General features: G+C 41.6%; 1 protein-coding gene across 1 annotated transcript; it reads left to right on the top strand.

Annotated features, from left to right (window-relative positions):
- IL26 (interleukin 26) lies at positions 4,301-19,122 on the top strand. Its single transcript, XM_005680207.2, has 5 exons — positions 4,301-4,584; positions 4,671-4,727; positions 4,901-5,029; positions 18,492-18,557; positions 18,643-19,122. Exons 1-5 carry the CDS (start codon positions 4,414-4,416, stop codon positions 18,727-18,729), a joined length of 510 nt encoding a protein of 169 aa, XP_005680264.2. The 5' UTR covers positions 4,301-4,413; the 3' UTR covers positions 18,730-19,122.

Genomic DNA, 22,752 nt, shown 5'->3' on the forward strand with positions numbered 1-22,752 from the left:
ATATTTACTTCTCTAATATCAGATTTGTAGTCCACTGTTGCTCTGCGCCTTTCTATAAACACATTAACTTTAGTGTCAAGGCCAAATCTTAGGATAACCTCTCCAAAGGCATTTGAACAGCACTTAAGTTCAATACCCACAGTAATAGCCACACACACAGTTCAACTGAAGTGATGACACCATTAGAAAGAGACGACTGTACCAACTCTGATTCAGTGATGTGATTGTAAGACTCCATGGATTAGAAAACAAGCTAGGATTTCAGAGATATTAACATGTGAAAACAAAGCATCTGAGAGTCAACAAAACGATTTAGCAAATTAAAAATCCCCATTTTTTTTTCCTCCTACAGAGGAGCAGATGCACCATTGAGCACTCAGAGTGAGCTGTGACTCTCCGCAGGAGCTGGTGAGCTCACTTTGCTTATTGGACATGTTTGAAAATCAAGCTGCTAGCTGCTAGCATTCTTCTGGGAGGGAAGGGACTTAAATTTCAAGGGAAATGGCTGTCATGTCGGCCTTTAGGAACTGGGGCATTCACTGTGCACTGGGGCAGATAAAGTGTTTGAATGGTCTCTTGTATATTATGTAGGAGTGGCAGCCTTGAAATACTTCATTGGTCCTAGTCTGCCCTCTGGGTGTGGGTGGGATAAATGGAACGCTTCAAGCGCACACATTCTGAAATGCTGTCAGATCGGTGTTCATCCTTCGCCTTTCTCACTTTCTTCACCCGTTTCGCAGGGCTTCTCAAGGCTTGTAATGAACTTGAGCGTTATTCAGAGCGTTACACGTGCATTTTGCCATGGTCTGCATATTTGGGTTTTTACCCCCGGCCCCTAGCTCCAGTTTGTCTGTTGAAACCTAGACACCAAGGCGATGGTGTTTTGGAGAGGTAATCTGGTCATGAAGGCAGAGCCATGGTGAATGGGATTCCTGCCTTTAAAGAAGAGGTTCCAGAGAGCTCTTCACTCCTTCCAGCACGTGAGGACACTGTGAAAGGTTAGCGGACTGCAACCCAGGACAGAACCCTTCCTAGAAAGTGACCATGCTGGCCTGTGGATCCTGGACTTCCAGCCTGAAGAGCTGTGAGGAATAAATTTCTGTTCTTTGAAACCTACCCAGGGTGGTGTTTCGTTAGAACACCTGAACGGACTAGGACATATTCATTATTTGAAAAATAATAATGCAGTAGCTACCACTTTCAGAGAGCTGCTATCGCTGGCATTGTGCTAACCATTCTATTCACACTGTTGTACTTCTTGCTCATGACAACCCTTTGCAGTAGGTGTAATTATTGTCCTGTTTTAACGATGACACAAACTGAAGCTTAGAGAGGATTAGTAACTTTCCCAATGCCATAATAACTAATGAGAAGTGGATCTGAGTTTCAAAACCAAATCTCCTTGTAATTAACAGCAATTTTTATACGTCTGTAGAAGAAAATTGTGGAAGTGATATAATAAAAATAAATCCAAATGAGCAGAAACTTCTCTTTTAAATTGGCACCCGAAGGACACTGTGTACTCCTAATGGTTCTTCTACAGTTTAGGGCTTTTGGAACACACCTTGGGAACTGTCTTCAGGATCTGTGCTTTGAGTACCCTGTTCACTAGGCATCCTGTGAGGTCAGATTTGAGCCTTTAATGCACTCTAACGAGGCAGGTCTGCTGACTAAGGTGTAGGATGACTGTGACCATTGGGGTGACACGGTTTTCAGTCATGAAAACACTGGTTTTCTTAAATTGGCTGCAAGCTAACGCAGAAGCACTCTTGGGACATATATGATCTTTCTTGGATCATGAGGATTTGAGAGACAAAATATTTATGGAAGTGCAACTATCAGAGGTCAAAAAAACAGCAACCCCGCTGACTGTCAATATTAGCAGCTGGAGTTGCATGTATGTTCTGTTGGTACATACCGGGGCCCCCAGATTTTAGCTGCTCAAGGCAGTGCATGGCTCCTGGCAGCATTCTGTACGCTGTTTCTATTGCTACAGGCTATACGACTGGGTGGACTTTACGTTTGGTGGCCATGTATAAGTCCCTGGTGTCTTATGTCTACCCACTCAGTGTGTTAATCCCACGCCTGCTGAAAGCATTTGGGGTTTTGATTCCTAATGTTCGCACTCTTTTGTCTAAAAGAACTTTGAACAGTAGGCATCACTCTGCTTGAAAAATCAAGACCAAACCAAGAAACCCTTAAGATATTCCACATCCAGTTCCAACATCCTTTAAGCTACTTCCAGTTAAAAACTCAAAGCTGGTGCAGTGGGACGACCCTGAGGGATGGGATGGGGAGAGTGTTGGGAGGGGGTTCAAGATGGGGGACACATGTTCACCCATGGCGGATTCATGTCAATGTATGGCAAAAACCACTACAATATTGTAAAGTAATTAGCCTCCAATTAAAATAATTAATTAGTTAAAAAAGAAAAAAACCCGTTCTTCCTTTTCCTGAACTCTTATAAAACTTCAGTCAATCCGCTTTGCACTCCTGATCAACAGTCTTCTGGTAGGTCTTTGGGAAGAGTTCGTATCTCATTTCACAGGGAGTGTCCTTAATTAGCAGAGGTGCTTCTGTGGAAATGACATTTGGACTCTCCAAAGAGATCCATTTATTTTTTTAAAAAATCGACTCTCGTTTTATTTCTTTTAAGTCACTTAAAAAAAAATCGACCTTGTTCATAAGTTAGAATCATGCTTGTTTTTTAATTTATACTTTATTGTGACCATACCACACAGCATGTGGGAATCTTAGTTCACCAGGGATCGAACCCATGCTCCCTGCTTGGGAAGCCCAGAGTCTTAGCAACTACACCACCAAGGAAGTCCTGATCCACCTACTTTTTGAAACAGTGGAAAATACTCTCTGTGTTTGGGAGTGTGTTTGCAATTTTTACTTTCTACTTTCTCTTTCCTCCTTTGACGCCCTGGATTCACTTTTGTGTTTTGATGCCTGTTTACTGATTCTTCCTAGTTTTGACGAATCTCTTACTCACAACCAGAGTTTTAGTGTTAACTTGCCCAGATTGAGGTTGGTGCCATTCCTCTGGGCTTTGGTGACCTAGCGCTGCTTCTCAGCATGTGATTCTGAGCTGTGTCCACGTCTTATCCTGGGGATGCTATGCAAAAGGAACCATACTTATCGCCATGGGAAGAACTGGGACAGAGTAGAGGACAGAAGTACATGGAGCGTCTACTTCAGCATGTGGGCCCATGGTTCCAAGCACTGTTCTTTGTACAGATAGATGCTTGGTAAAAATTTGTTAATGGAATAAACGAAAAAACAAAGCAGTTATAGCAGCATCTCATAGTGTGGAAAGGGAAGTACTATTCAGCTAATACTGAACATGCTGCTTCTTTACCTGAGGCATCACAGTAGGTACTGAGAATTCAGAGATGGAAAGGTAAGGAATTTTCACTCTATTGGAAATTTAGAGTTAAAGGAAAAGTCTGGGTGGTTAGCTTGGACAGATGATAAAGAAAGAAAGAAAGAAAGAGAGTGCAGTCACTCAGTCGTGTCCGACTCTGAAGCCTGCCAGATTCCTTCTTCCATGGAATTTTCCAGGCAAGGATACTGGAGTGGGTTGCCATTTTCTTCTGCAGGGGATCTTCCCGACCCAGGGATAGAACCTGGATCTCTGGCACTGCAGGCAGACTCTTTACCATCTGAGCCACCAGGGAATCCCATGGACAGATGATAGAGAACCTATTAAATTAACAGGTTAATTAGGTAGGTTAATTAAGTAGGTCTTAATTCCAGGTCCTGGTTCAAAAAAAGTCTTGAATATGTTGAGGGAGTTACAATGTATGAGGTGGGAAAATTCTTGAAAACAGTTGGAAAATTTTTCTCTTGAGTCTTGATGGTGGGCTGCAGAATGGTGGCTTCTGGTGGGGTACGGGCGGGCAGGTGAAGGATCTGGCAAAGGACAAATGTCAAACCCATATGAGGCCACGAGCAGGCTTCCCAGGGCTGCTCATTCTATACTTTTCCTGGGATACTAGTTACAAAAGCAGATTTTTTTTTTTTCATATTTAAAAACAGTCACACAGCCTCCAGGAGATCAGGATTCTTTTACTGGCATTGCTTGGCTTTTAAAATAATGAAATCTGTTGTGAGACACCTCTGAGGTTCTGAATTCTTTTTGGAAACAGGGCCCCAACCTTGCCAGTAAATTTGAGCTTTTACTTAACGTCACAGTATGGTGTGGTCAATGTTTTTTGATTATGAAGCAAGCTCTAAAAAATTAGAACTAAAGTGATCTTCCTCTTTCTAAACTGCAAGTTATCTTTCACAGCATCTCATTGGAGAGGCGACCTTGAGGGCTAAAGTAAGTAGGTTACCCTCCCGTCTAGCCAGCACAAGTAACTGTCTGGTTACTGAAGTGACACGAGCTGAGTGGGGTGGAGGGAAATGTGGGTGAGTTGCATTTTGAGATCTGGGTTGCTGTTTGTCACTCTGTCTCTTGCCATTGCTAAGCACAAGCAATCACCCTTTGCTGAAAGTTGTTACCCAGTGGGAACCCTGTCCCAAGCCGTTGATACTCTCTATGTCAAGGCAGCAAGCCTCAGAGCAACGATTCCAGTAAGTATTAGGCTCTGCTTAGAAACGAAGACCTAAGGGACATTTGAAATGCTGGATAAATCTTATTTCTCTTTGTTTTATTGTAGGAAGATCGCATAAAAAATATACGGTTATTAAAAAAGAAAACAAAAAAGCTGTTTATGGTAAGCCAGGGGGTGCTTTTCTCTCTCACATTTCTACTTGTCGCATGCTTTTCTCCTTGCATTTTAAATTTTTCCAGATGGTCATGAAGTAATAATCAGGGGGATATTTTGGTTCATTTTACAAAAGCTGCTCATGGTTTACCTTATACAATTTTTTCCCATCTTATTTATAGAAAAACTGCAGATTCCAGGAACAACTTCTGTCCTTCTTCATGGAAGATGTTTTTGGTCAACTCCAAGTTTGCAAGGAAATGCACTTTGTGGAAGACTTTCATAGCCTTAGGCAGAAATTGAGCCGCTGTGTAAGTATGCACAGCAAATATGATTTTGATCCTAGACATCCACCTAGAAGATAGCATATTTTGTCTTCACCCCAAAGGGTGAGTAAAGGGGTTTTCTAATTGTTGGCTTGTAGTCTGAATGGAGAATCCGTCACCAGGAAAACGATATCAAATAATCCTGTGTAACTTGTCATGCCACTACGTACTATTTCTTTAGGAATGACATGTAAAATAAGTTGAAGAGAGCTAAATGAACATGAGATGCGCCTCAGGTCAATATTTAGTTTTTCAGACCAGTCTTTCTTTGTGCAAATCCCAACTAATTCATTCATTTGACAAATATTTCTGAAGCACCAATGACGTGCCAAACACTTGTCTAGAATGTCATTGTTTCTCTTCTTTCCTTTCTTTTCTTTTTTCCTTTCTCTCTCTCTTCTTTCTCTTTCTCTTACCTCCTCTCTCTCTTTCTTTCCCATATTGATAAGTGCTTTTAGATCGACTTTTTCTTATTTATTTGCATAAGTATAGAATTGTATCCTTTACAAGGCAAAGTCTCAATCAAAAGAAAATGATAAAAGAAGTGCGTTCTTCTTTGGCACCTAAATTATTTGATGCTGTGGTATGGCCACCATCACCCTGAGCAATGGGGTGCTAATTAAGAAGGCAGAAGTGACCATATTTCTAACACCCATGATATTAAAGATCAGCAGAGAAAACAAAACAAAGCAAAGCAACCAAGCCAGGATCTGTGCAATATTAGTTGGCTTGCCTCTGTGAGAAGTGTTGAGTCTTTTCTGTGGCGTGGGTTTTGTTCTAAGTCTGCCGTCTCCAGTCTCCTGTGGTTGTACTGGTAGGTGGTACAAAGTAGGGGGTAGAGAAGGTTATTACAGTCCTTGGGTTGCCAGAAGGTAATGAGCTTTCTATCCTTGGGCATCAGGGTCATGAAACTTAAACTCTGGGCTGTTGGTAGCATATTTTCAGTTTTAAAATATCAGGACATCTTTTTTCTTGTGGTCCATGAAAGTACACAGTAATCCAAATTCCAGCCTACAGTGCAGAGAATTTTTGTAAGGTTGAGCTGGTCAGTAGGGTAAAAAATACATCAGATTTATGTTCCCTTTTGTTAGTTTGTGTTTAAGTTATATCCTCCTTTGGGTCTTGGGTTGCATTCAGTTCAGTTCAGTCGCTCAGTTGTGTCCGACTGTGACCCCATGGACTGCAGCACGCCAGGCTTCCCTGTCCATCACCAACTCCCGGAGCCTACTCAAACCCATGTCCATCATGTTGCTGATGCCATCCAACCATCTCATCCTCTGTCATCTCCTCCTCCCGCCTTCAATCTTTCCCAGCATCAGGGTCTTTTCCAGTGAGTCGGTACTTCGCATCAGGTGGCTGAAATATTGGAGTTTCAGCTTCAGCATCAGTCCTTTCAATGAATATTCAGGACTGATTCCTTTAGGATGGACTGGTTGGATCTCCTTGCAGTCCAAGGGACTCTCAAAAGTCTTCTCCAACACCACAGTTCAAAAGCATCAATTCTTTGGCACTCAGCTTTCTTTATAGTCCAACTCTCATATCGATACTTGACTACTGGAAAAACCATAGCTTTGACTAGACAGACCTTTGTTGGCAAAGTAATGTTTCTGCTTTATAATATGCTGTCTAGTTTGGTAATGGCTTTTCTTCCAAGGAGCAAGCATCTTTTAACTTCATGGCTTCAGTCACCATCTGCAGTGATTTTGAAGCCCCCCCAAAATAAAGTCAGCTACTGTTTCCATTGTTTCCCCATTTATTTGGCATGAAATGATGGGACCAGATGCCATGACCTTAGTTTTCTGAATGATGAATTTTAAGCCAACTTTTTCACTCTCCTCTTTCACTTTCATCAAGAGGCTCCTTAAATCAGAGGTTCTTCACTTTCTGCCATAAGGGTGGCGTCATCTGCATATCTGAGGTTATTGATATTTCTCCTAGCAATCTTGATTTCAGCTTGTACTTCATCCAACCTGGCATTTCGTATAATGTACTCTTCATATAAGTTAAATAAACTGCATAGTTTCCCCAAAACTCTCATATTCCATTAAAATAATAAGGTACAGAGCCATCCAATTTAATATAATATTATTGTGAATGAAGTTTGTTAATGATGCTGAGATACTAGAAATCCTTGTCTGATACAGTACAGTATATCTGGACACCTGGAACTCCCAAAAGCCATGTTTGCTTTGATCATTGATTTTATTTCTTCAGCTCATATAGCTAAAGACCACATAATAGTTATAACCTAAACTGAGAAATAGTTCAGAGGAAAAACTTAGAAACCATAGAGCTATCTAGGAACTCTGCTTTTCCTTGGCTTGTTGTGGAAGAAGTCATTTCCTAAAGGGACCTTAATTTGTCAAGAGCTTTTCTTGAGAGGCTTTGGCTACTGCAGGATGGGAGTAGGGTGGTACAAAGTAGGGTGGTACAACCGCTCAGGCTGATTCTGGATGCTTTCCTAGGCGGCTGGCTCCCCCTTGTGGCCAAATATGAGCACATCGCCTAGCCAACCATCCTGAGGGCCACCTAATTCTGGTCTTTCCTTCTAATCTCCGCTCCCAATACAACCCTTATTAGCTTTGGTTAATTTGGCTCACAAGGTGAGGAGTTTATGTGCTGGAGTAAACAAACCGCCTCCGTGAAGCTGTGAAAAAGAAAGTCGAAGGATTAAGCTGAGCTTTAGAAAGTCGCCTCAGATATTGCTTTAGTTCCCTAAAGCAATATCTGAGTTTAATTTTATCAGTTTAGTTTTATCGATATCAGGCTTGATTTTAATAACAGGCTTGCATTTAGTTTCTCTGGCAATCACCATTTTTTCTTCTTGGCTACAGAAGCAAGTATGTGTAAAATTAACTGGGCATTTGCTGCTCTATGGGGAATTCTGAATCAGTGGATGGGGCAGAGGTTAGGAGCGAGAAGTTATAAAATGCGAAGTAGGTGACATTTATTTACAGGTGATATTTCCCTTTCTTCTTTTTTGAACATTTGCTTTAATTTGGGGAGGTAGGCGTGGGGGCAGCTTTCCTAGGCCGAGCAGCTGCGCCCTCCGCCTGATGTGTGACTGTCACTTTGTTTCTTTTTTCCCCCTTCCACCCAGGGACCTCAGGCTATCATTAATTCTCGAATAAGCCAATGAATCAAAGCTTTGCAAGCTGCAGAAACTCTTCTCCCCCTTCCATGTGGCTCTGCTGGTTGCTTTAAAGCTCTCCTCACTCTCTTACTGAATCTTGGGCAGACTTTCGAGGAATTGATTCTGAGACTAAATCCATGTCTTGGTCTATAGAATCTGGAGTTAGAAAAAGAAAACCAGAAATAGCATCTATTATCCACTCCAGTCATTCTTTTTTTATTGGATGCAGACATTCCTAGGTGTGGTGATTCTGACTGAAGAATGAATCTCCGGAAATATCTGTGTAATATCCCTTATAGGAATCTAAAAAGAAATTATACAAATGAGCTTATTTTACAAAACAGAAACAGACTCACAGAGGGGGAAAGAGTTGAGGGAAGGGAGGGATAGTTAGGGAGTTTGGGGTCGACATGTACACACTGCTGTATTTAAAATGGAAAACCAAAGAGGCTGCAGCGATTTACCTTCTCACCAACATTGTAGAAGGACTCCTTTTTCCCCACATCCTCTCCAGCATTTATTATTCATAGACTTTTCGATGATGGCCATCTGACCAGTGTGAGGTGATACCTCCTTATAGTTTTGATTTGCATGTCACTAATGGTTAGTGAGACTGAGCATCTTTGCACGCGCCTGTTGGCCATCTGTATGTCTGCAGGGGTGAGACTCCAGGCAGAAGAAACGATGGAAAGAGCACTGCAATAATGTGCTTGGACTAAAGTGTGCACGCTAGCGCCATAAGGAGGGACAAGGGGAGTCTGAGGAAGAGAGCAGACTGGGGTGCAAGTGGAAGCGTCTGGCTCTTTGACCCCATGGACTGTAGTCCGCCAAGCATCTCTGTCCACGGAATTCTCCAGGCAAAATATTGGAGTGGGTAGCCATTCCCTTCTGCAGGGATCAGACCCAGGTCTCCTGCATTGCAGGCAGACTCTGTATCATCTGAGCCATTAGGGAAGCCCAGACTGGGATGCGGAGAAGACATCGGCTCCCCACTCCAGTACTCTTGCCTGGAAAATCCCATGGAGCCTGGTGGGCTACACTCCATGGGGTTGCACAGAGTCAGACACGACTGAGCAACTTCACTTTCACTTTTCACTTTCCTGCTTTGGAGAAGGAAATGGCAACCTCCTCCAGTGTTCTTGCCTGGAGAATCCCAGGGACAGAAGAGCCTGGTGGGCTGCTGTCTATGTGGTCGCACAGAGTCGGAAACAACTGAAGCGACTTAGCAGCAGCAGCAGTAGACTGAGATGAGCCCAAGGTTCCTACTTGGAAAGCTGGCTGGTTGGTGGTGTCATTCACTATGAGATCAGAAGGAAAAAGCTTACAGAAAGGTTAATAAATTGCTTTAGGTCTGTTAAAACTTTGACAAATCCCATGTATAAATACAATCATAGTAGTGAAAATTTTGTTTATATTTATGATGTTTATATTTATGTTTTATGTTTATATTTATGATGTATTTGTTAACAGATTTATTGATATATAATTAGCATGCAGTTAACTGAATGGATTTAGAGTGTGTTACTTGGTAGTTTTGACATTTGTGTATATTTGTGAAATCACCACCACAATGTAGATGATGAACGCATGCATCACCCCTCAAATTTCTTTGTTTAGCTTGGTGATCTCCTTCCTTCTCCCTCGCCAACACGGGTTCCAGAGGACCACTGATCAGCTTTCTGTCACTGTAGATTTATTTGCATTTCCTAGGATTTAATGTAAATGGTTTTACAGATGATCCCTAACTTACAATGGTGTGATTTTTGACTTTACAGAGGCACAAAAGGTATGTGCCTCCAGTTTTCCTGGGCTAGTGATTCCTGGCACAGTACTCTCTCTTGATATTGGACAGCAGAGGCAGCCCCAGCTCCTGGTCAGCCATGAGATCACGAGGGTAAACAACCAACTCCCTCACCACTGCTCTGTACCCAGACAACGATGCTGTTTTTCACTTACATTACAGTACTGAATAAAGTCTATGAGATATTCAACATTTCATCATGAAATAGGCTTGTGTTCGGTGATTTTTCTCCATTGTAGGCCAATGTAAGTGTTCTGAACACGTTTAAGCTAGGCTAGACTAAGCTATGATGCTTGGAAAGTTAGGTATACTATGCGTATTTTTAAGTCTTTATTGAATTTGCTACAACCTTGTTTCTGTTTTATGTCTCAGTTTTTTGACCTTGAGGCATGTGTGATATTAGCTCCCTGACCAGAGATTGAACCCATACTCCCTACGTTGAAAGAAGAAGTCTTAACCACTGGACTGCCAGTTCAGTTCGGTTCAGTCGCTCAGTCGTGTCCGACTCTTGCGACCCCATGAATCACAGCACGCCAGGCCTCCCTGTCCATCACCAACTCGCGGAGTTCACTCAGACTCACGTCCACTGAGTCAGTGATGCCATCCAGCCATCTCATCCTCGGTCGTCCCCTTCTCCTGCCCCCAATCCCTCCCAGCATCAAAGTCTTTTCCAATGAGTCAACTCTTCGCATGAGGTGGCCAAAGTACCGGAGTTTCAGCTTTAGCATCATTCCTTCCAAAGAAATCCCAGGGCTGATCTCCTTCAGAATGGACTGGTTGGATCTCCTTGCAATCCAAGGGACTCTCAAGAGTCTTCTCCAACACCACAATTCAAAAGCATCAATTCTTCGGTGCTCAGCTTTCTCCACAGTCCAACTCTCACATTTATACATGACCACTGGAAATACCATAGCCTTGACTAGATGGACCTTTTCGGCAAAGTAATGTCTCTGCTTTTCAACATGCTATCTAGGTTGGTCATAACTTTTCTTCCAAGGAGTAAGCGTCTTTTAATTTCATGGCCGCAGTCATCATCTGCAGTGATTTTGGAGGCCCCCCCAAAATAAAGTCTGACACTGTTTCCATTGTTTCCCCATCTATTTCCAGTGAAGTGATGGGACCAGATGCCATGATCTTTGTTTTCTGAATGTTGAACTTTAAGCCAACCTTTTCACTCTCCTCTTTCACTTTCATCAAGAGGCTTTTTAGTTCCTCTTCACTTTCTGCCATAAGGGTGGTGTCATCTGCATATCTGAGGTTATTGATGTTTCTCCTGGCGATTTTTATTCCAGCTTGTGTTTCTTCCAGCCCAGTGTTTCTCATGATGTACTCTGCATATAAGTTAAATAAGCAGGGTGACAATATACAGCCTTGACGCACTCCTTTTCCTGTTTGGGACCAGTCTGTTGTTCCATGTCCAGTTCTAACTGTTGCTTCCTGACCTGCATATAGGTTTCTCAAGAGGCAGGTCAACTAGTCTGGTATTCCCATCTCTTTCAGAATTTTCCACAGTTTATTGTGATCCAAAGGCTATGGCATAGTCAATAAAGCAGAAAGAGATATTTTTCTGGAACTCGCTTGCTTTTTCGATGATCCAGCGGATGTTGGCAATTTGATCTCTGGTTCCTCTGCCTTTTCTAAAACCAGCTTGAACATCTGGAAGTTCACGGTTCACATATTGCTGACGCCTGGCTTAAAGAATTTTAAGGATTACTTTACTAGTGTGTGAGATGAGTGCAATTGTGCGGTAGTTTGAGCATTCTTTGGCATTGCCTTTCTTTGGGATTGGAATGAAAACTGACCTTTTCCAGTCCTGTGGGCACTGCTGAGTTTTCCAAATGTGCTGGCATATTGAGTGCAGCACTTTCACAGCATCATCTTTCAGGATTTGAAATAGCTCAGCTGGAATTTTATCACCTCCATGAGCTTTGTTTGTAGTGATGCTTTATAAGGTCCACTTGACTTCACATTCCAGGGTGTCTGGCTCTAGGTGAGTGATCACACTATTGTAATTATCTTGGTCATGAAGATCTTTTTTGTACAGTTCTTCTGTGTATTCTTGCCACCTCTTCTTAATATCTTCTGCTTCTGTTGGGTCCATACCATTTCTGTCCTTTATTGAGCCCATCTGTGCATGAAATGTTCCCTTGGTAACTCTAATTTTCTTGAAGAGATCTCTAGTCTTTCCCATTCTGTTGTTTTCCTCTATTTCTTCACATTGATCATTAAGGAAGGCTCTCTTATCTCTTCTTGCTATTCTTTGGAACTCTGCATATATCTTTATAATATGCTTATATCTTTCCTTTTCTCCTTTGCTTTTCACTTCTCTTCTTTTCACAGCTATTTGTAAGGCCTCCCCAGACAACCATTTTGGTTTTTTGCATATCTTTTCCATGGGGATGGTCTTTAAAGTTTAGGGTTTCTCTATAAATTCACTGAAACTGGCATCTTCTTGAGCCATTCTTAAGACATGGCACTACAACAATTTTCACGATAGACTCCAATGTCTGGAATCCCAGTACCACTATATTTGAGTGTCATCTTATTTTTTCTGAGAACATTCCAGGTATTGCAGCACCTAGTAAGATATTGTACATTTTAATAAGTCTGATTTGGGTAATTCAGGTGGCATAATTGTTTAAAGAAAAAAAGCAATGGATAACATACATATTTTTATTTTTAATCTTTGTTAGCCCTGAAAAGTGAAAGTGAAAGTTGAAGTCTCTCAGTTGTGTCTGACACTTTGTGATTCCATGGTATTTGTCTAAATGATATTTAGAAAGTGCCTCTTTGTAAAAAGATGTTTTAAAGATTCTTATAGAAAAACTCTCAGACTTGAAAGGGAATTTAATAGTTGCTTAGTTGAATTCATAGGATAATTCGCCTAATTGCTAGTGCTCCAAGTTGAAACTGGAAAAAGAGTACATTAGTTTTCAAGATTCATCATCTACTTTAATTAATATTTTGAGAGTCTAAATAGTAATTGGTAATTAGAGAGCTCTGTTTCTTTACATTATATGTGATTAATTTTTAAGTTTGGTAAGTCTTGTCAAATAGAATATTTGTGTCTCTAATTCTTGTAGAATGTTTGATAAGTAATTTGTATCATCAATTGCAACTAGCTTATCAAGTTGTGAAGCATTGCCAATTATTTATGTTTGCAATTTTGAATATTTTAAAAATCATAATTGGCTGAACTGATAAAAACTGAAGCAGGAAGTAAGACTAATCCTGGTTTATTCTTTCATTGACTATGAAGTCCTAAACTTGTCTTTAATAATACTAATGATCTCATCATGTGGTTTTGGGAAGAATTAAATAAGATACTATGTCAAAGTGCCTAATACGTAGTAGTTCTGTAAAATTGTTCGTATCTTTCCTTACTGTTTCCATATTCAGAACACTAATTTTCTTCCAATTACATTTTCTCAACAATTTCCAAAGGAGAGATTCTCTTAAACAATCAAATACCTTTTTAGTGCCTAATGTTAGTGTTTTACTTAGTGCCTAATGTTAGTGCTGTTACTGTAAGTGAAAGATAAAGAGATCATTTATGAGTCATCAGTTTTAACTTTGGTAAATATATTTTCTAATTATATTATAGAATTTCTTTTCTGTCAAAGTTATTCCTTAGTTGTGCTGTGCTGTGCTAAGTCAATTAAGTCGTGTCCGACTCTGTGCAACCCTACGGACTGTAGCCCGCCAGGCTCCTCTGTCCATGGGATTCTCCAGGCAAGAAGACTGGAGCGGGTTGTCATGCCGTCCTCCAGGGGATCTTCCCAACCCAGAGATTGAACCCGCATCTCTTACGGTCTCCTGTGTTGGCAGGCAGGTTCTTTAACACTAGTGCCACCTGGGAAGCCTCATAAAAGACTATAGTACATGCTCATAAAAGACTATAGTATAGTAAAAGTCTTTTTGTAGGAAGAATTTGAGGTCATTATTTGTGACAATACAGGATGAGAGATTATGACATGTACAGCTGTCCACTCCCTGGCCAAGCTACTTCATTTCCTCAGAATTATCAGTGGAGAGGGATTATTCATTTTTGCTTTCGGAGAAGGCAATGGCACCCCACTCCAGCACTCTTGCCTGGAAAATCCCATGGACGGAGGAGCTTGGTGGGCTGCAGTCCATGCGGTCGCTAAGAGTCGGACACAACTAGGCGACTTCACTTTCACTCTTCACTTTCATGCACTGGAGAAGGAAATGGCAACCCACTCCAGTGTTCTTGCCTGGAGAATCCCAGGGATGGGGGTAACCCTAGTGGGCTGCTGTCTATGGGGTCGCACAGAGTTGGACACGACTGAAACGACTTATCAGCAGCATATAATACACAATACATATTTTCATGATTTTTCAAACATGTTTTGAATATTAGGCATTCAAATTTAAGGATTACATTCATTTTTTCATCAAACTGTTTTAAACAGAGCTCCCTAATGCCCAGTATATACTTCAGACTACTATTAATATTAAACCAGTGGGCTTTGTGAACCCCAAAGCTCTAAGCTGATGCTTGCATTTCATTCATTGATTCAGTCATTAAACAAGCACTGAGTATCTAGTGTTGCTGAACACTATTCCAGATGCTGGAAATTCCACAAAAATTGATAGATAATATCCCTTTCTGTACAGAACTCTTTTGAGAATGCTCTCAGTCAGTTTCAGCAACTCTCAGATTTTGATAGGTGCCATGAAGGGGGCAAACAAGAGGAAGCTGAGGGCTGGAGGTCGGGGGCCATATCACAGGTAACTGAAGCTGAGACCAGAAGGGTGTTTGAATTATCATTGCTGGCCTTCCCTGGTTGTCCAGTGTTTAAGACTACACAGTCCCAATGCGGGCAGCCCAGGTTCGATCTCTGGTTAGGGAACTATGATCTCACATGCTGCCAGGTGTGGCCCCCCAGATGATAACAATATTCGCAAATTAAATAACAAATAATCTCTGTTCTCTCCACCCTTCGAGCATCGGGCTTCCTCTGCCTACTCATCCCTTCTTTCTGTTTCTTCCACTCCATTTTAGTCCCCTTCAAGATGCAACTCTCTTGCTTTTTCCTTCTGGAAGCCTTCTGGGATCCCACAGTTGGATGGTCTCTGCTGTGTCCCCAAAACAGGTTTTTGTTTTTTTAAATCACAGTATTCATCACGTAGTATTGTGATTTTCCTTCACTGTCTCTGACAGTTATGAGCCATTGCTTGTGCCCCAAGGCGGTTTTCAGCATTTAGGGCACTTCTATAAATTAAGTAAAATCAATGCTATGTGGTCAGAGACACGATTACATGCCTAGCGTATAGTAAGTATGCAATAAATATCCATTGACTTAATGGTGAATGATTAGGCTGTTGCCTTGTGTTTGCTATTCTGTGACTATCACACACACAGTATTTTTTTGTTTTTGAGCCAGGCCGTGGTTATTCCAGCCCTACTAATACATTGCCTCTTGTCCAGATCATAACTGCTTTGCCTGAGTCTGTCAAATCCTGCAGCCATTCTTAGAACAAAACTGCTGCCCTTTGGTTTTCCATGCTGTTTTCTGCAAATGGAGCTATACCTTGAAATATAAGGTAAAGGGAATCACTGTTTTGTAAATTCCTCCTTCCAAGCAAAGAAATGTGAATTAGCAGTAAAATCAGGCTATCCTACTGGGTCTATAGACATGTTTATAACAGTGAGGAAAATGAAAACCTCTTGCATTTACTAGGGGTCGTTTATAGTAAATGATCTCAAGGCACCAGAAAGAATCCCATAAACCTACAGAGCTCTAGAGGAAACACTGCCGCTATTAAGTGATGGGTTCTTATTTTTTTGCCAAACCTTGTTTTTCTCCTCGTTCTTCTTAGGGTAGTGTGTGCCTTAGATGGAGTGAAGTCAGAAATCTTTCTTGTAATTCCTACCCTATTTATGGGAGGCCCTGTAGGCCCAAGCTGTCTGGGGAGAGGGCCTTGTCATTAAGGAATGCCTTAATGACATTTAATTTCTGTAATGTCCAGAATTTGGTTGACTTCTTTGGTTTCACATTTTCAGTGTTAAATCTTTTTTTTTTTTAATATTTATTTCTTTTTGGCTATGCTGAGTCTTCGTTACTGCATGGGCTTTTCTCTAGTTGTGGCAAGTGGGGGCTACTCTCTAGCTGCAGAGCACAGAGTTTTCATTGCAGTGGCTTCTGTTGTTGCAGAGCAAGGGCTGCAGGGTGCGCAGGCTCCGGTGGTTGCAGTTCCTGGGCTTCAGAGCGCAGGGCTCAGTAGTTATGGCTCATGGGCTTAGTTGCTGATCTTCGTGGATGAGAGGTCAAACCCCTGTTTCCTGCATTGGCAAGTGGATTCTAGTGTTAAAATTTTAAATCCTGACACAGCCATATTTGGTGTTGTGCCCTATGACTTGCTTATTCAGTTCCTTGTGACTGCTCTTTGCATCTAAGAACTTTGGATATATTGGAATCGGCAGGTATTGATTATCCTCATGAAGTCCTCTCTTCCAGTTGCAATGTTTGGGCCAACTACATTTATAAACTAGATAATTTCTGACTGGACAGATTTAGCATCTAGCCAAATTCTCCATTTAAAAAGTGATAGGCAGTCTTCTCTATAATAATTATTTCCAGGACTACTCTTCTGGCTGGAACTAGACTCGATATTTCTAGAATTTACTTTTGCAGTTCCAATCTGGAAAACAAATGAACAAAGGGAGCAAACACACACACACACAGAGGTTTTTGTCTTTTGTTTATTATCACACTGTGCATTTTCAGGTTGAAGTCTCTGTCTCTGTGTGTCTTTCTCTGTCAATTAGCTTAGGCTTTTAGAGGCATTCCCAGTATTTCCCCTGGGATAATACAGAGTAGAGATCTTTGAACTAATCTTTCTTTGGAACTGGATATTTAAAATTTTCAACAGGAGAATGGCTTGGCTGGAATATCTTTTCCAAGTTATACAGGATTTTTAATATAAAAAATAGTATAATAGTGTATAAATAGGGTAATATAGTGGCTTTTAAATACATACTCTGGAGTCAAAATACCTGGGTTTGGATCTCAACTCTTCCACTTATTAATACAATGTGAACATTGACAGAATATTAACTTCAATGCTTGGGTTTTCTAACCTGTAAAATGAGGGTGATAATAGTACCTACCTCATAAGGTTGTTTCGAGGACTGAATGAGTTAATATAACCAAAGCCTTCATATTAGTGCCTGACACAGAATGCTAACAAAATACACATTGACTACTATTATTTTTATCTGACAATCTTCACATGGAGGGAAATTGGGATAAAGAACTGCTGGATTTTTATCTTCTATTATTGATCTTGTATTTTGTTGATTTTCCCGTCTACCACTATCTATTTGCTAGCTCTGTTTTGCTCGCTATTATGTCTTTAGTGCCTGGCACATGATCTGACACTTAGTAGGCACTTCATGAATGCTTGTTTAATAAAGGAATGAATTCTTTCTGACTGTATGCTCTGATTCTGGCTCCCACTGTCCTGGATCGGTTCCACATTGTTTTGGCCTCACAGGATCTGATCTGAATTGATTGCTCTTATCACAGGGAGGTTCAGCCCTTGTGCTTGTGAGTCCTGCAGACGGAACCTTCACATTCTGTGTGCAGCTCTTCCATGCCTCATCACAAAAGCCTCTTTCACAGGAAGAATTTCTACCTTCCTATGCAAGGTGTTCCCTATGGGAATCTGTGGGAGAGAAAAGACGAGGAAAGGAGGATGGAGAATTTCTTCCTCCGTGACTCCTAAGTGATTCTCGTGCTCATATTTGAGAACTCACCTCCTCAAAGGAGACCAGCATGTCCCAATCTCTCCACCCCAAGTCAGGCTACAAGCTGTCTTCTCAAGACACTAGCTTACTCTTCTTCCTAATTTAGAAACTAATATTCATTTCCTGGTGCTTTTTCCTGGGAATCAACATCAATATTTAAAATAGCCAGGGCAATTTCTCAAAAAGTAGAATTTTTTCCTCATCACTCCCACATCTCTTGTGTTTTCTAGCATCTCTCTTGCTCCAGCCATGGTTTCTTTAAGTTTCTGGAAGGCGTAGTCTTTCTTGCCTCAGGACATTTGCGCACCTTTCGCTCAGGTTCCCTTAATTATTCCACCTGGGTATCCTTTCCAAATCCCTCTTTTCTTTCTTCGCTTCCTCATATACCTGCCACACACCCCCTTTTCAGACCTTAATTTAAGTGTCATTCCTCAAAAGAACCCTCTCTGACCATCCAGTTGAAAGAGGGTCATTTCTGTAGATCCCTATCATAGAGTTGTGCATTACAAACACAGCTTTAGTTTCAGTTTGTAAATTTTAATTTTTCATTTGTTTTTTTAAAATTTATCATTATTCTCTCTCATGAAACTGTAAACTCTGTTAGGACAGAGGCCAGGTATTATCTATTTGTGGGTATTTCATGCCCACAACATGCTCAAAAATTGCTGGTTGAGTGGATGGAAGAGTGAATACTAGTCCTTCTTCAGCAATATTTCTGTATTTACTGCTAATTTCTTAGATTTCCTGTGTTTCATCAGCTAGAGAGATGAAATCCATTACCAGGATGAAAAGAACATTTTATGAGGTTAGTATACCAAATTCTTATCTTTGAGTACTTTTTTCTAAGATATGAAATATTTCTGCTTCTAATATTTCTACTTTATCTGCAGATGGGAAAGAAAGGAATCTACAAAGCCATCAGTGAACTGGATATTCTTCTTTCCTGGATTAAACAGTTCTTGGAAAGTATTAAGTAATTCAAGGAGCCAAGTGGATTGATTTGATTATTATTTTGAAATATAATGAGCACAGCCAGAAATCAATTTACAGCAGTGTATTTCCTTTTAAATATTTTGTACATAGTATTAACAGCAAGTTAGATGACGAGAGGAATTTAATGCAATAACGTTTTGGAGATAAGTTGTCATTAATAGGCACATTTTCTGTATTTTCAAAGAATGCTTTCATCTTGAACATGTTTTGTCATTCCCAAGTGCATTGTATGAGTTTAATCTAAAAGTGTATAACCATAATTAAATCATGTAGTATTTGCTCAAAGAAAATGACAGATTTCTGGGATACGATATAGTGAGACTTACATAGATGCCATGTATATAATTATTGTCTACTTAAGGAGTAAGCATAGCATAGCGTAGGGCTTGATGATAATTAATTATGCCCAGTGTGATCTTAGCCCCTAGCAGATTTTGATTCTAATGAAATAAGTCGTGTTTCTTTGTCCTGGACGTCCTTTCTAAGACAGTATGCTAGAATCTCATTCAGTACAATGGGTAAGTATCAGATCAGATCAGATGCTTGCACATGTAAACTAACTGCTTGGAATGGTTTACTAGACACACTTTTGACAGATAATTCAAGCTACATAGACTACAAGGAACTAAGTAGAAATGATGCTAAAGCTTGATTATGTTCCTTCCAGGTGCCATGCAGTTAAGAATGTTATTAGAGGCCAAATAGAAGTCTGAATGCAGTTCAGATTCTATCACAGGAAACTTCCCGTACTATCTGCAAACCTTACCCATACAGCCAGCCCTTCAGCTGAATGAGTCATACAGCCCGAGTATTGTTTTACGCCAAACGGGCCCTGCTTCAGCATAGTAATCACGGGCAGTTTCAGAGAGCAGTTTGTGTGATGGCAAATCCATTTCCACAAAGCATCCATTCTGCCTCTGCTGCACACGGACGACTCCGGGACTTGGTGTTTTGTGATAGGAATAGACAGGGTGTCCTGAAGGCCTTTGTGTGGTTTTCATCCTTGGCATCTCTTCTCTTGTTTTCCCACCATCCAGTCTTTTCAGTCACAAGAAGGCAATGGCAACCTACTCCAGTGTTCTTGCCTGGAGAATCCCAGCGACGGGGGAGCCTGGTGGGCTGCCATCTATGGGGTCGCACAGAGTCAGACACGACTGAAGCAACTTAGCAGCAGCAGCAGTCATGTATCTATGCACTGGGGACTACCTTTTCTTTCATATTCCAAAATTATCCCTTTGTTTCTTGTCCCTTCTCCTTCCTGCCTTCCCCATCAACACCCTGTGCCCCTTGGGTGCACAAGTCTCCCATCTTGGTTACCATTCTTAAGCTGTTTTATTACTTTGGAACTCTAGGTATTAGAGGGGATGTGAAATATTCACATGTACCAATCAGACAACTTTAGGTCCTTTGGGATAAAATTTCACCTCTGTTCTAATACTTTGGAGTAATTGAATTCAATTGAATCCCACTGGGGACCTCATTATCAGACAGGTCCACAGGCAGGGAAAGGTGTGGTGAGTGGAGGGGTTTGGGGGTAGGGAGCCTGGAGGACTCTGCTTTCATTTCATGCTGTTGACTTAGGGCTTCCCAGGGCAGGCTTTAAGGCCATCAGTAATGGGCAGCCTTCCTTGTTGAGAAATATTTGGAATAGCTGGCACCTTGGGGGTCAGGAATCTGCCCCCCGGCTTTCCCACGGACCCAAGAGGAAGTGGTGAACCATCCATGGCCTCTCATTGTCTCACTTTCAGGGCCCTCAGTGTTTTCCAGGAACAGGCACCCTCACAGCTGAATTTGTGCTGTGCTTCCACAGAGCCCAGCTTCCCTGGTGGCTCAGAGGTTAAAGTGTCTGCCTGCAATGTGGGAGACCTGGGTTCGATCCCTGGGTCGGGAAGATCCCCGGGTCGGGAAGATCCCCGGGTCGGGAAGATCCCCTGGAGAAGGAAATAGCAACCCACTCCAGTATACTTGCCTGGAGTATCCCATGGACAGAGGATCCTGATGGGCTACAGTCCAGGGGGTCACAAAGAGTCGGATAAGACTGAGCGACTTCAGTTTCACTTTCACTTTCACTTTCCACAGAGACGAGAGTCTTCCAACTCGGTTAACATTCTTAGGCTGTTTCATTACTTTGGAACTCCAGGTATTAGAGGGGATGTGAAATATTCACATGTATGAATCAGACAACTTTAGGTCCTTCGGGATAAAATTTCACCTCTGTTCTAATACTTTGGAGTAATTGAATTCAAAGTTGTTTTTAAATTATTTTTAATTGGAGGATAATTGCTTTACAATGTCATATCAGTTTCTGCTGTACAACTACGTGAATCAGCCACAAGTAGACATATGTCCCTTCCCTGTTGATGAATTAGATGTTTTTGTTTCTTAAATTCTTTTGCTTGCCTAGAACAGTTAAAAAGCTGCTAAACTCAGAAGCACTGTAGGATTTTAAACATCATCACTGAACAAGAAAGCAATATCTTTGTGCTGGTGTCTAATCACAAACTTTTTTTCGAATACCAAAGGGAAAATCATGGTTTTTAGTGTGTTTGAGTAAAGACTAGTATTTTGAAAAGGCAGTTAAGAGAGGAGCTGGTGTCCTGGTGCACAGGGAGGAAACTATATCGGGTGCGTCACTGTGGGCTCAGGGTAAGAGTTTCCCTCTAATTACAGGTCCCACTCTAGACTTTACCAGAACCAGTGATGGTTGCATACTGGGAAGTAGCTGCATACCCCAAATGCCCACAGGATGCTCTAGAATCCCCAAGCAATTTAGCATTCCTAGGGGAAGATTCCTTCTGGCAGATCCCTCCTGGATCACACCTAGGAGACTACATTTCCTATTAAAATGTTTTGTCTGGCAGCATATAATCAGAGCTAAGGGTTTGACTCTGCTCTTAGCACGGGGAGAGCAGAAAGAGCCTGAGTACTACCACATAGCCTGGAGTGGTAAAATCAAGCCCTCAGTGAGACCAAGAGACCTGATTTGTGCCAACTGCCTTCAAGTCTCTGCATGCATCCTCAGAGGGCCATCCATCCAAAGCATCAGCCACGTCCTTCCTCACTTTTCTCTAAACCACTTCTCTCTCACTGATGTGCTCGGCTTGACTTGTTTACTTACTGACTCTCCATCCTGTCAGGATATAGGCTCTGTGGGGGCAAGACCTTTATCTGTTGTGTTCCCTGGAGGGTCTCCAGCACCCAGAAGGGGGTCTAAATGCGGGGCACGACATCAGCACAAGGTGAATGCGTGAACTCTTGAGAGAGTGGACTGAGGCCTGCACCCTGCTTCTCTCAGGAGGTGTAATGTCAGGTCAATTCACTTCCTGGGCCTGTGTTTCTGGATGAATCCTGACTGAAATTAGCTACCATGGGTGATCAGTACAGATATCCGCCCAGTGAGGGACTGAGGCCTTCCTCTACACCAGATACACGCCCTCAGAGGACCTCACACACTCTGTTCTCTTCCCCCACCTGTCCCCAATACCACCCTCAAGCCCTGCCCTGCCTGCTTCATTTCTCCTAATCCTTTAAGGTTTCATTCAGATATCATCCTGCCATTAATGGTTTCATACACTTTTTACTTCTTCACAGAACCTGCCTTTATAATTCCTTTGAGATTCAGTATCTGTTTCTCCCACTAGACTGTCCCTCTCTGATTCACTGCAGTTCTACCCAGATCCTTTTAAACGGTAAGTGCTGGATATATATTCGTTGACTGAATAAGTGAATAAAGTAGTAAACTGGAGCAGATAACTTCCAAGGTTTCTTTCAGCTCTGGCATATCAGCTGCCAGGATCATCACTGGTTGGTATGAAATTTGAAGCTTGTGATAGAACAGTGCTTCTCTACCCATGTCCTCTAAGTGCATCTGTGTCATTATTTACATCAACAAGGAAATGAAATCAGCATACTCTTTTACTCGCCCCGACTCAGAGGTGGCTGCAAATAAATATATGACTTTTAACACAGGTCATTCAACTTAAACAACAAAGATAGTCTCAACTAAA

This window comes from Capra hircus, chromosome 5, assembly GCF_001704415.2.
Source record: "Capra hircus breed San Clemente chromosome 5, ASM170441v1, whole genome shotgun sequence".
In the NCBI taxonomy this organism is placed as follows: Eukaryota; Metazoa; Chordata; class Mammalia; order Artiodactyla; family Bovidae; genus Capra; species Capra hircus.

Coding starts and splice junctions, on each gene's coding strand:
- IL26 (XM_005680207.2), top strand. CDS start 4,414: ATGTGGGTGAGTTGCATTTTGAGATCTGGGTTGCTGTTTGTCACTCTG. Junction 4,728..4,900: donor AAACAAAAAAGCTGTTTATG/GTAAGCCAGGGG, acceptor TCTTATTTATAG/AAAAACTGCAGATTCCAGGA. Junction 18,558..18,642: donor TGAAAAGAACATTTTATGAG/GTTAGTATACCA, acceptor CTTTATCTGCAG/ATGGGAAAGAAAGGAATCTA.